The 14305-nt window shown below is 35.0% G+C and overlaps 1 protein-coding gene across 5 annotated transcripts in view; it reads left to right on the top strand.

Annotated features, from left to right (window-relative positions):
* Window positions 1-9825, top strand: part of ZFYVE16 (zinc finger FYVE-type containing 16) — a 52605-nt gene extending 42780 nt beyond the window's left edge. For all 5 annotated transcript variants that reach the window (XM_012766799.3, XM_076008145.1, XM_012766797.3 and 2 more), the window contains 4 exons: window positions 852-1014; window positions 1958-2063; window positions 4004-4171; window positions 6145-9825. In XM_012766799.3, coding sequence (XP_012622253.1) covers window positions 852-1014; window positions 1958-2063; window positions 4004-4171; window positions 6145-6303 — 596 coding nt within the window. In that variant the 3' untranslated portion in view covers window positions 6304-9825. The remainder of the gene's footprint in view (window positions 1-851; window positions 1015-1957; window positions 2064-4003; window positions 4172-6144) is intronic.
* The last annotated feature ends 4480 nt before the right edge of the window (window positions 9826-14305 follow it).

Genomic DNA, 14305 nt, shown 5'->3' on the forward strand with positions numbered 1-14305 from the left:
ACCCTGAGCTTGTGTAGTCTTGACTTTTCACTATATTAAGATAGATCTGTGGAAATCCTAAAATATTTACCAGTCCCTTCTAATTTGTCATTACTCAATCTCCAAATCTGTTTTGCCTGCAGATTTTGTAAGGACTTTGTTTTGGCGTTGCTATAGGGCTTATTAATGAGGTGTTAATAAGGTCTCTCCACTTTGATTGGTCCAGACCACCAGTATCCCCCAATGTTGTTTGATTTCTGTTATCTCTCTTCTGTTCTCAACTCTATAATAGCTGTTCTATGTTAAGCCTCATCTAGTCTCACTCTGTTAATGTGTCCCCAGTTCTGGTGTATGGACTGAAAGTCTTACAATCTTCAGGTGCCCCTCTCTTCCGTGTCCTGACCCCAGACTCCATGCCTCACCAAACTCTTTATCTCTAAGTTCTCAGCCAAATGAGGCCACTGTAAACTTAGTGGGTCACCAGGCAGAGAGCCTGGGACATTTTGGGCTTACCTCTTGAGATTCCCTCTAAGGATCTCAGTATTGCACTGCCTGTTTCTCAGTACCTGAAAAGTTACTTCATTTTTGTTGTCTAGTTTCATGGTTGGTTGTCACAAAAGGGCTCTTTTGGTACCAGTTATTTCATCATAGCCAGGAGCAGAAATTCTCATCTTTCTTTAACCTAAAAAAAAAATCCTTAACTTTATGAAATACTTTTCTTATTTTCTAGTGGAAAACAATCATTAGGATAATTAACAAATGATTTAAAACTTGTATCTTACACAGAACATATTTTGATAGCAAATTTTATGGCTTAGACATACAAAATTGATATTTTTCCAAAGAAATGTGAAACACACTCTTATTTCTAGATGGCTTAATGGTACAAATAACTCCAGAGACTATGGATGGCTTGCGGCTAGCTCTACGAGAGCAAAAAGACTTTAAAATTACATGCGGGAAAGTTGATGCAGTGGACCTGAGAGAATATGTGGATATCTGCTGGGTAGATTCTGAAGAAAAAGGAAACAATGGGTAGGAATTTTTCATTACTAAAATGTAATTGATTTGATGGAGGGGGAAGGATAAAAACATCCTGTTAATAAAATCAAATATTTTATGAATGAATATAGACTTACATCATTAATTTAAAGGCTTATACCTACACCCCAATTAAGGAATGCAGTCTTTTTTTTCAAACATGTACCTAACCAGCCTCATGAGTGTTTTTTTGTGTTTTTTTTTTTTATGGCCAGGATACTGTAAATTATTAAAGGGTTGACTATTTGGGAGTGGGGGCCAGTGATGAAACATTCATTATGTAACATTGTGGGCTTGATGCTAGGGCTGAGAAAGGCAAGACACTTTTTCTGTTATATGGTACCTATTTTTATCAAGTAATTAAAGGATTCCTTTTGGAGGATATACTGTATTGTTTTGATTCACTATAAATATGAACAACTGGATTTAATGATATATGTACATTAGAGGCCTTAGAGATTATTTACTGCCACTCCTTCCTCTCTTCAGTTACCCATTTTTTTTTCTTATTTGGAGATTAGCTAAGGGGTTTGGAGCAAAGAAGGAAGAAGAGGGTTAATGCTGAAGGATTCCTAAATAAAGTTTTTGAGTTCATGTAGACAGCTTTTCTGTTAAGAGACTATCTAAGGTATTTTAAATCTCAGGTCTGAATTGGGCATATGAAAAAGGAAATATAATTTATTGATGTTGCCTCCTAACAGGCTCTGAAAAACATAATTTATTGATAAACAAAAAAAATTACTACACAATCAAGAAATCTTGGTAAATGAATATGAACTACAGATTTAATAATTTTGTATATAATTAAGATATCTTATAGCTGCTTTAAATTTAGAGCTTTTGTAAATTTTTCTCATTCTATTTGTTCAAATCTAATAATTCATTTCACAAAAACACTTTGTACTAATAATCCTATTATATTATGTTTATTTGGTAGTGTTGTCAGTTCAGTAGATGGAATATCATTACAAGGATTTCCAAGTGAAAAAATAAAACTGGAAACAGATTTTGAAACTGATGAGAAGATTGTAAAGTGTACTGAGGTAACGGAGAAAGAAAGACCCTTCTCTATATATGCTATGTTTTGATATGGTTTCTGTTTTTTGAACTTGGAGATTGTACATACTCAACCTCTGAATATTTAAGCATAGCTTATTACACTTTTTACATTATACTTTGAGACACACACATTTCTACCCCAGACTTTTTTTTTTTTTTTTTTTGTAGCCCAACTTCAGGTCTTTTTTATTTAAAAATATTAAGGGAGGCCAAGCGTGGTGGCTCACGCCTGTAATCCTAGCAGTCTGGGAAGCTGAGGCGGGAGGATTGCTTGAGCTCAGGAGTTCGAGACCAGCCTGAGCAAGAGTGAGACCCCATCTCTACTATAAATAGAAAGAAATTAGCCAAACAACTAGAAATAGAAAAAATTAGCTGGACCCAGTGGCACGTGCCTATAGTGCCAGCTACCCAGGAGACTGAGGCAGGAGGATCCCTTGAGCCCAGGAGTTTGAGGTTGCTATGAGCTAGGCTGATGCCATGGCACTCTAGCCTGGGCAAGAGAGTAAGACCCTGTCCCCCCCCAAAAAAATTTAAGGGATTACATATGTTTTCAGTTACATGGATCACTTTTGTAATGCTTGAGTCACAGCATTATATGTATATATATAAATGTGCCCATCATCCCTTTTGCTCATTCCCTTCTCCTCCCGTCCCCTGTTTGATTTCCACTGAGTTTTACTTCCCCCTAGACTGTCTTTTATGCACCAGATTTGGATTTCCATAAGCTTAGTGCAGGTCATATGGTGGTACTGTGTCCTTAGTGCAGGTCATATGATGGTACTGCCTGCCAGCTAACAGTTAAGTTTTGGCAGCATTGCCATATTTCTACTATAATATGTCATTTGCCCATATAATCATCATTTTCCTCTTATTTTACAAAAAATAAAATATTTTGTAATTAATGTATAATCAGTATTCACATATGAAAGTTATTTTTGCATGTTCCAATATTTTTAAAAAATAAGAGGATAGAAACTAGACTCCCAGGTCCCTTAGTCCTGCAGTCTGCATCCTCTCCGAACTCCCTAACCACCACCCCTCCCTCCCCACAGACCAGTTAGGAACCAGGCCACACAGCATGAGGTAAGTGGTGGCAGGTGAGCAAGCAAGCCAGCAAGCAGTGAGTGAAGCTTCATCTGTATTTACAGCCACTCCCCATCACTGGCATCACTATCTGAGCTCCACCTACTGTCAGATCAGCACCAGCATTAGATTCTCACAGGAGCATGAACCTGACTGTAAACTATACATACAAGTTATCTAGGTTGCATGCTCCTTATGAGAATCCAGTGCCTGATATCTGAGGCGGAGCTGAGGTGGTGATGCTAGCGCTATGGAGTGGCTGCAAATACAGATTATCATTAGCAGAGAGATTTGACTACACAATAAATGTCATGCACTTGAACCACCCTCCCCAACCACCCCCTATCCATGGAAAAATTGTCTTCCATGAAACCAGTCTCTGGTGCCAAAAAGGTTGGGGACTGCTGCCTTAGTCTCTTTATTCCTCCTCATGTTCATTTCTTATATATCCTTTGTGAGTTTATGCATGTACAAGATAAAACTGTAGAGAATATAGAAACTATAGAATATTATTTATTTGTTTTAATTTCATATGGATGTCCTTATAGGATGAATTCATTAGTATCCTTGTCTAAACTAAGTTAACAAGGCTTTCATTGCGACAAGTAGTTAACTTCCAGCAAAAATAGCTGAGCCATTCCCATGTTCCATAACCTTTGGTTTTGAGTTTTTATTTATAATATAAATAAAGCTATAGATAAAGAATTCTCTCAACAAGTGATCTTCATGGTACTTTACACTAGAATTTTATTAAAGTTGAATTGAAAGCAGCAATTTTTGCATTTTTAAAGTTACTTTTAACCTTAATCATGACTTGTTTCCTAATTGAAATACATTTCAGGTGTTCTACTTTCCAAAGGACCAGGATTTATCTATTTTACCAACTTGTTATCAGTTTGCAAAAGAAATAGCCATGGCTTGTAGTGCTGCACTGTGCCCTCACTTGAAAACTCTAAAGAGTAATGGAATGAATAAAATTGGACTCAGAGTTTCCATTGACACTGATACGGTGAGCATGTTTTTGTGATGTAGTTTTGAAATTAATGTCTTGCATATTTAAAAATGAAATATTTTTTCTTTAACCTTTTATTTTGGGATAAAAGAAGAGAGCTAAAATTTGTTGGGCATCAAATGTGTGCTGCACACACATATATATATATATATTGTATATAATAGATATATTGTTAGATATATTGTATCTGTTAATTTCCACAAGAGGGGTCAGCAAACTTTTTTTGTAAAAGGATGGACAGTAAATATTTTAGACATTGTTGGCAGTATGGTTTTTTCACCACTACTCAACTCTGCCATTATAGTGGGAAAGCAGCCATCGACATATGTAAACAGGAGTGTGGCTGAGTTTCAGTGAAACTTCATTTATCCATCAGGGCCAGAGGTGGCCTACAGGCCATAGTTTGCTGCCCCCCTGCTCCATGACTATCCTGCCTGATAGGTAGAGTTTTAAATTTACTTATTCTGAATAGATTCTATATGTACATGATTTAAAATCTTAAAAGTATAAATGTTCATGTGTAACAGGACCACCTCACTGAACATTTTCAGAGAGCAGCATTCACACTGTATTCTATGTAATTGGTAGACCTTAGAGATACTCACTCCAGGCTACAATGTAAATGGTTCCCAGTAGAGTCGTGTAAGGCACGACTCTGGAAATCATCTCTTTCCTACCCTTAACTCCCAGCCCCTCAATTTACCTCCATACCCTCCCTCATTCTCTCTCCTAGCCAAGCAATCAGTGTTACTCATTTCTCACATATTCTTGTGATTATATGCGTGTACAAGCAAATAAGTGTGTTTGTAGTTTTTGTCCCCCCTTTTATACTATGTTTTCATACATCTTTAACTTATTGTATCTTAGAGATATTATATATTAGTACATATCCTTTTTAACAGTTGCATAATAGTAGTTGATTATATAAATATACCATAATTTATTAAACTAGTCCTTTCTGCATATTTGGTATATGTTGATTGACATTTTTAGGTTGTCCACAGTAGTTTGCTTTTGCATAAAGAAAAATTCCTAGAAGTAGAATTGCCAGGTTTGAGTATGTACTCAAAAGATATTACCATATTATCCCTAATAGAAGTTATGCCAATTTATATTTCCTTCCAGCATTTGTAAGAGAGCTCTTTCCCTCACATCCTTATCAAAGAAGTATATAATCTAATTTTTGAATTTTGACAATTTGATATATGAAAAATCATATCTAAGTACTAATGTGCATTTCTCTTAACAATGAGTGATGATAATCTCACATGTGAGAGACATTTTTCTTTGAACTTTCAGTTCATATCTATTATGTAAATTTATTTTGTAACTGTTTCCAACATCAAATATAGTAGATTTTCAAAGAAGATTCTTCATTAGAATGGTTGATCTAAACATGGGTAAGTTCATATGCTGTGAAAGTTTTCTTTTCTCCAGTTAGGATATGTTACACTCATAGTCTTATTGGAAAGAGGATGTTTTGTTTTCATCTCACTGTTAAAAGTCCCCTTTTCAAGGAAGCACCTGATAGTTATTTATTTGAGTAAGCATTATTAATATTTTCTTTAGTCAAATGTATTAATATGTGATTTCTACCATCAACATTAAATCTTAATATTAAGTATTATTACAAGAGCAAATTTGAAATATTTTTAAGTGTTTTTAAATACTGTGGATTTTTTAAATTGCTTAATCTCTCTTGTTTATGTATTCATTGTGAAGAAACCTAAGTCTGACTTAGTGGCAATTTATTTTTATGATATCCATGGGAGGGACAATTATAATTTATGTAGCAAACAGATAAATATAGGAGAATGTAGAACATTTTTTATAAGTAATATATCAAGTGTTTTATTAACATGCTTAGACTGATATTTTAAAATGTTTTAATTATTTTATATTCATATTCTTAGCTAAACAAGATTGCTCATTTTCTAGGGTTGTCTTACCAAGATTTTTTTTTTTTCCAGGTTGAATTTCAGGCAGGATCTGAAGGCCAACTTCTGCCTCAGCATTATCTAAATGATCTTGATAGTGCACTGATACCTGTGATCCATGGTGGGACCTCGAACTCTAGTTTACCATTAGAAATAGAATTGGTATTTTTCATTCTAGAAAATCTTTTTTAGTGAAAGAATGTGCTATATTATATACTGCAAACTGATTTGTTAAAACTAACTCTAGCCCTAAAGCTGAAATGCCACAAACACTAAAAGTAAATATGTCTGATGTTTGAAACACATAAGCTTTGCTCTTTAGGAAGAAATGATCTTTTAAAATCATTAGCACAATATTTAAATGTCTAAAAATGTAAGAGATCACAGTTTTTGAAGCTTTACAATTAATTTAAATACTAAAAAGACAAGGATTTCTTCTATCTTTAAGAAATTTATAGCATTTACTGTGTATTGAAGTGCTAAGCCAAAGTATCTGCACTTAGGTTTACCTCTTTATGCCAAGAATGATTTTAATGAAGGCCCTTTTCAGATGTAACCTTATGAAGGAAATATCTGTTTTGTGTATATGCCGGTTAGAATACTGGTTTCTAAAGCGTTGAAAATGTATTTCAATGGCATAGGCCAGTTTTGAGATCTTAGACTTATAATTCTTTGAATAAAGCTGATAACTTATTTGTATAATTGGAATGGAGACCTATCTCCATGATTAGATAAACTGATTATCTGGATTAAAATCAGAATTTTGCCTTTTTTCTTTTCAAATTATTAATAATATATATATAAAACACACACATGTATAGTTTTTTTTGATTAAATGGGTATTCTTAAAATAATTGTGGGTGCTTCAGGATTTTGTGCTTTTATATTTAAGTATATTGTTTTTATAGCAAGAACATATGATTCTGAATGTGTTTTATAAATCTTTAATAATTTATATATACGTAATATTTTTGTATCATAGTGTATTATTTTTCCTCCTTTTCTTCCAAATTATACCACTGAATTTACCACTTCTAAGAGTGATTTGAGGACAGGCCAGATGACCTTGAAGTAGTCATCATGTAGCAATAAATGAAGCCTGAAACAGGTTTTTTTACTTCCACTTTAATTCTTAGAAATTTCATGGCAAATCTGCATATTTTCATTGACACCAATGTATTAAGAGTAAATTTTAATGAACTAATTGCTTTTGCTTATTTTAAATTCTTTATATGGTATTTTTTTTTATAACAGGATATTAACATATGTTAAATTCTATATATTTGAAATTGTTACAGAGCTCTTTCTTCTTCAACTTCAAACAGCAAAAAAAAAAACAAAATAAAAAAAACAAAAAAAAGTAAAGGGCATATTTTAGTCCTGTTGTTTAAGTTATATAAAATGTAATCATTATTTTGATACTTTTAAAATTCTTACATGAAATACATATGTTTTTGTATCAAAACCACTCATTATCTGAAGAAAAAGAAATAACACTAAATAGTCCTGTTTTAAGAAAAATATTTATGAAGCAACTCAACTTGAAGATCAAGTCAATGTTATAACTCAGGACCTGAGGTCTCAAGCTAGGAGAGACTGACAACTTTAGAAGTTTGAGCATATGGTTCCAACTGAATCACATCTGTAGTACTAGCCAAAGACACAGTTTAGAGGAGAGTATCAGCCTCTGGAAATAGCTACTCTGTGAACAATGTAAAATGTTGCATATATTAAATAAAATAGCAACATGTAATAACTTGTGAAGTTTGTTGAAATGGTGTGAGATGAAAACAATTGCATATCCAGTCCAGTTTGTTTTCTTTATATAGTGCGTGTATTTTGTAGTGTGAGTAGGTGCACAGTCTGTGAATGCTGAACTTACATTAAAATAACCAAATGGTATAGGGCTCTTCCTTGATGGGATAGCTTAGGATTTGTTTTCAAAATTCAGTAAAAATTGGAATTACGTGCCTACAGTTTGGAGGCACATTTTAAAGTATTCTTTGTCGATGTATGTTTTTAAATTCATTTGTTACTTATTTGGTCATGTTCTTCACATTGGTACTTAATTTGAAATTTTGGTTTTTTAAGGGTGAAGAAATAGAATGGTTCGTTGTACGCAGTCTGCAATTATCTATTTTTGGTCTTATGCCTTTGAATACTATTCTCTTTCTCTGAATTTCAAAACATAAAGTAAAATCTAAACTATTTGTTGTATGCAGCTATCCAACAAACTGTGTGTGTGTCTATATACTTGCTATGTGCAGAATCCTTTATTAGGTTTCTGAGTAAAAGTTTCTAAAAATGATTAATTGTTCTGACAAAATTAGACATAGTTCTTGTCAACATTTATGGATTCCATTCTATAAGTAGTATGTGCTTAGTGCAGAGAATGCCAAGAGAAAGAGTAGGATTTAGCCATGTAGGAACAAAGATGCAATTGTGGGAAACTTCCTGTTTCTGAAAATTGTGTGCTATAAGGTATTTATATCACGCTCCTGTTAAGAACAACTAAAGCTGATTAAAATACAAGAATCATCTTAAAACATCAGAGGTTTTAAGACAACAAGAGATTCCCAGTCCAAAAGTAAAAAGAAAAAGAGAAGTGAGCATGGGTTCTTATTGTGACATCCTTACAGAGTGAGGGAGATAGAAATCAAAGTTCAGGTCCCACATAAGGTGGTGAGTCTAGGCCAGGCTCGGTGGCTCACGCCTGTAACCCTAGCACTCTGGGAGGCCGAGGCGGGCGGATAGCTCGAGGTCAGGAGTTCGAAACCAGCCTGAGCAAGAGCGAGACCCCATCTCTACTATAAATAGAAAGAAATTAATTGGCCAACTAATATATATAGAAAAAATAAGCCAGGCATGGTGGCGCATGCTGTAGTCCCAGCTACTCAGGAGGCTGAGGCAGGAGGATTGCGTGAGCCCAGGAGTTTGAAGTTGCTATGAGCTAGGCTGATGCCACGGCACTCTCTAGCCTGGGCAACAAAGCGAGGCTCTGTCTCAAAAAAAAAGGTGGTGAGTCTAACATGACACTCTCCCCACAATAGGCTGAGACCCCCAAATAGTTTCACCTTTAGGGTGACAATGAACCGGAGGTGGAAGAAGCTATGTAAAATAATAGGCAAATTTAGAATTGCCTAAATAATCCAAAGAATCTTAAGTATTGAACTTATGGGTATTCCCACACTGGTGATGCTTCCATGAAAAATAAAACATAAATCCCTCCTGGTTTGCTTCTCACTAAAAAAAAAACAAAAAAAAACAAAAAAAAAACCATAAATCCTTTCCATTAGAAAGGTAATTTCATTGTAGGCCTCAAATTACTTTCCAAATATAATGTCCACTAATGCACAGTAAAAAATAAGTAAACACATAAGAAAACTAGACTCCAGAGTCAAGAATTAGTTGAAACAATGAAAACAAACTCATGTAGACTTAGCTATTAGATTTATGTTTTCTGTGTTTACAGAAATAATGTCAGATGTGAAGGTACCTGCAGAAAATGGGAAACTATAACAAGTTATGGAGCCAATTTGGAAAAGAAGTGAACACAAACATTGCAAGAAAATATAAAAACTGAATTTTAAAACTCACTAAGTAGGCTTTATGGCAGAATAGAACACAGCCAATGAGGGGAGTTTATAAACTGGAAGATAACTCAGGAGAAATTTTCTAGAGTGCAGCATGGAAAAACAGATGGAAAAAACAGAAGACCTATAGAGGAAACAGTGAGAAATTCCATGCTTAATTAGTTGCCAAAGGAGAGGCAGGAATAAAACAAAGCAATTATTTTTTAGATTAATGCAGAATTTTAAAAATGGATGAAAGACATAATGCCACAGATTCTAGAAGCCAGACAAATCTCAAACAGAATAAATGAAATCCACACATAGTCACTTAATAGTAAAACTGGAACTCCTAGCTGACAGAGAGCAAAAGAGTTGAAGGAATGATTTGCTCTCTCTAGTCAGAGAACCAGAAGAGAGTTTGGAGGATATGGGAGAGAACCCTTTTGAATGTACTTGCATTATTCCAGGAGAGCCTCAGAAATGAAGCACCACCCTACATCAGTCTAGCAACAGTAAAGAGATAGCACCCCTCTGGCACCACTGGTGCAGTGGTGGCAGACACTGGCAATGGTGTGAGGAGGCTAATGACCTGACTTTCAAGTAATAACTCCAAGAATGGGGATCTAGGAATCAGAGGGTATACGTAAGATCACAAATAGGAAGGAACTGAAGAAAAAAGTCTTTAAATCTATGTATGAAATCCTGGGATCACCCCAAACTGTGTGTATATATGAAACTGACCAGAAGCAGTTGAGCAAAGGTTCTGAACACTGATGTACAGTGTAAACAACTGTCTGATGGTACACCACGGGGGCCGTCTAGAACAGCTCCACAGAGGCAGTGAAAATTAACATTGGAACCACAGCCCACTGAAAACTGGCCAGGATATATGGTCTGAAACTAACTGGATTGATGGTCTGCTAAAACAAAACAAAAACATTTCTTGTGAATATTTATCTATCTATCTATTTTTGAGATAGATAGCTTTGTTGCCCAGGCTAGAGTGAGTGCCGTGGCATCAGCCTAGTTCACAGCAACCTCAAACTCCTGGGTTCAAGCAATCCTGCTGCTTCAGCCTCCCAAGTAGTAGCTGGGACTACAGGCATGCACCACCATGCCCGGCTAATTTTTTCTATATATATTAGTTGGCCAATTAATTTCTTTCTATTTATAGTAGAGATGGGGTCTCACTCTTGCTCAGGCTGGTTTTGAACTCCTGATCTCGAGCAATCCGCCCGCCTCAGCCTCCCAGACTGCTAGGATTACAGGCGTAAGCCACCGCACGGGGCCTTTTGTGAATATTTAAAGAGGACAGAGAGTCTCGTAATATTCAAAATATCCAGGAAAACAATACAAAATTACTTGACATACAAAGAACTAGTGAAACCTAAACAATTCTCAGGGAAAAGACAATAAACAAAAGCTAATTTTGAGGTTATCCAAATGTCAGAATTGACCAGGAAAAGACTTAAAACTAGCTATTTTAATCATGTTCCACAAAGTAAGGGTAAACACTGTTGAAAAAAGTGGAAAGCTAAAAGTCCTCAGCATAGACACTGTAAAAAGAATCAAATGGAAATTTGAGAACTGGAAATATAATAATGAAAATATGCTGGAGGGTCTCTCTCAACAACAGGATGGATATGGCCAAGGGAAGAGTCAGTGAATTTGAAGATACATCAGCAGAAATTATCCAGTTAAATAACAAACAGAAAAAGTGAAAAAAATTACCTTTGGGGATCTGTGGGACAATATCAAAAAGTCTAATATTCATGTTTTGGAGCCCAAAAATAAGAAGAAAAAGATTGGAAGAAAGAAAATATGAAGAAATAATACTTAAACTTTCCAAACATTTGGTGAAAGACAAAGATTTACATACATTTACAGAAAATTCTACTTAAAGCAAGTCTACTGACATAGCAAACCCCAAAAAGGAAAAAATGAAAACCACACCCAAGCACATAATAAGTTGATGAAACCAAGCATAAAGAAAAGATTTTGAAAGCCACCAGAGGAAAATAACACTTTGTATAGAGGAGAATAAAGATATGAATGGTGGCAGATTTGGGGCCAGAGATGGCAAAACATTTATAAAGTGCTTAAAAAAAAAAAAAAAAACAACCTGTCAACACAGACTCTATTATCCAGCAAATATATCCTTCAAGGATAAAAGTGAAATAAAGACATTGTGAGAAGGAAAACTAACAGCATTCATTGCCAGGACGCTTGCTTTAAAAGATATGCTACACTCGGCCTCCTTGGGAGGCCGAGGCGGGCAGATTGCTCGAGGTCAGGAGTTCAGAACCAGCCTGAGCAAGAATGAGACCCGTCTCTACTATAAATAGAAATTAATTGGCCAACTAATATAGATAGAAAAAATTAGCTGGGCATGGTGGTGCATGCCTGTAGTTCCAGCTACTTGGAAGGCTGAGGCAGGAGGATGGCTTGAGCCCAGGAGTGTGAGGTTGCTGTGAGCTAGGCTGACACCACGGCACTCACTCTAGCTTGGGCAACAGACTCTGTCTCAAAAAAATAAAAATAAATAAAAGATATGCTAAAGAAGTTTAGGAGGGGGGAGGGGGGCAAGGGCAATATATGTAACCCTAACATTTGTACCCCCATAATATGCTGAAAATAAATAAATAAATAAATAAATAAATAAATAAATAAATAAATAAATAAATAAATGAAGTTTATGGGGAAGGAAAATGATAGAAGATAGAGCAACAGCAATGGCAAATATAGACTATTTTTTTTACCTTATAAGTTTGTTAAAATACATATAACTGCTAAAATAAATTTAAAACATCAGCTGTGGGATTTTCAATGTGTGTAGATATAATACATAAGAGAACTGAATTTCAACTAGCGAGACAGTAAAGGGACCTAAATGGTGGCAAAATTTTCTATATTTCACTGGAAGTGATAAAAACAAATTCTAAGTAGATTGCAGAAAGTTTTGTATCTAATAATCTTGTAATAATCTCTAGAGCAAGCATTTTTAAAAACTATGCAAGGAGATATGTTTTAAAAGTCAATATATAAATTTAAATGGAATTTTAAAGAATATTCAAAATAAGATCAGAAAGGAAAACAGGAGTAAAAAACATAGAAACAGGCCAGGTGCCGTGGGTCACACCTGTAATTTTAGCACTCTGAGAAGCCAAGGAGGAAGGATTGCTTAAGCTCAGGAGTTTCAGACCAATCTGAGAAAGAGCAAGACTCCATTTCTACTAAAAATAGAAAAATTAGCCAGGCATTGTGGTGCATATCTGTAATCAACAGCTACTTGGGAGGCTGAGGCAAGAGGACTGTTTGAGCCCCTAAGTTTGAGGCTGTAGTGAGCTGTGATGACACCACTGCACTCTACCCAAGGCAACAGAGCAAGACTTTGTCTCAAAGAAAAAACAGACAAAAAAAAAAATTAAAGATAAAATGGTAGACATAATCCAGCCGCATCAAAAATTACATTAAACGTACATGGTCTAAATATGGCAATTAAAACAGACTGGATTTTTTAAACAAAACTAAATTGTACACTGTGAGAACTACTTGTAATATAGTGATACATATAGGTTAAAAAGTAAAAGATGGGGAAAGATATTCCATGCAAATGCTAAAAGGAAAAAGAAAAGCTGGAGTGGTTATGTTGCTATCAGACAAAGCAAACTTCAGAACAAAGAAAATTACCCTGTAATTTATTCATTCAAAATTTAAATTAAAAATTTATTTTCTTTTTTTAGAGAGAGTCTTGCTATGTTGCCCAGACTGGAGTGCAGTGGCTACTCACAGGCATAATCATAGTGCTCCACAGCCTAGAACTTACACCACAAATGATTCTCCATCTCAGCCTTCTGAGTAGCTGGGACTACAGGTGTGTGCCGTCACACCTGGCTCCCTTGTGATTTATTATTGCACTTCTTAGACTGGATAATAAGCTCAGAGAAAGTAATGTGCCCAAAGTCAAATAGGAACTAACTGAATTGCAATTTAAAGGAAAACTTTCTAGCAATTAGGAATGGAATAAGCTATACTTATTTATGCAGATTTTTGATGGCTCTGCTTATAATTTCAGAGCCAGAAAGAAGGGTAAAGATCATCTAGTCCAACATCCCTCCTTTTACAAATAAAATAAAGTCCTACTTCTAGGTCACAATGGCTATTTTTAAAACTAGAGTTCATATAGCTGAAACTGGAAGCTAAATCTCCTGACCAATGCTCTTCTCACTACACCCTCTTCTGATAATCTAGAAAATGTCTAAGATTCATTTTGAACCACATGATTCTGTGTTTTCACGTTTCTCTCAACATTGTAAGAAGACAGCAACAATCATGGACAGATTTATGTCAAATTTTTAAAAATTTTAAGCACCTAAAGTATTTAGCTTTAGATTTACAAAACTCTTAGACTAAGTTTTACCCTGAAGGCCATTAAAATTCATTGAATTGCATTAGTTTTGTTTTTGCTTTTATCACAACTTAAGAAATTTATAATTAGTAGGATCTATGGGGTTGGCATTAGTTATGTGCAGGAGAGAATATATTGCAATGACTAAAAATTTGGCAGATGACTTTTAGCATCTTTTGATAGGAAAATGTCCATTGAACTGCAAGATTAACCT

Source organism: Microcebus murinus, chromosome 11 (assembly GCF_040939455.1).
Source record: "Microcebus murinus isolate Inina chromosome 11, M.murinus_Inina_mat1.0, whole genome shotgun sequence".
Taxonomy (NCBI): Eukaryota; Metazoa; Chordata; class Mammalia; order Primates; family Cheirogaleidae; genus Microcebus; species Microcebus murinus.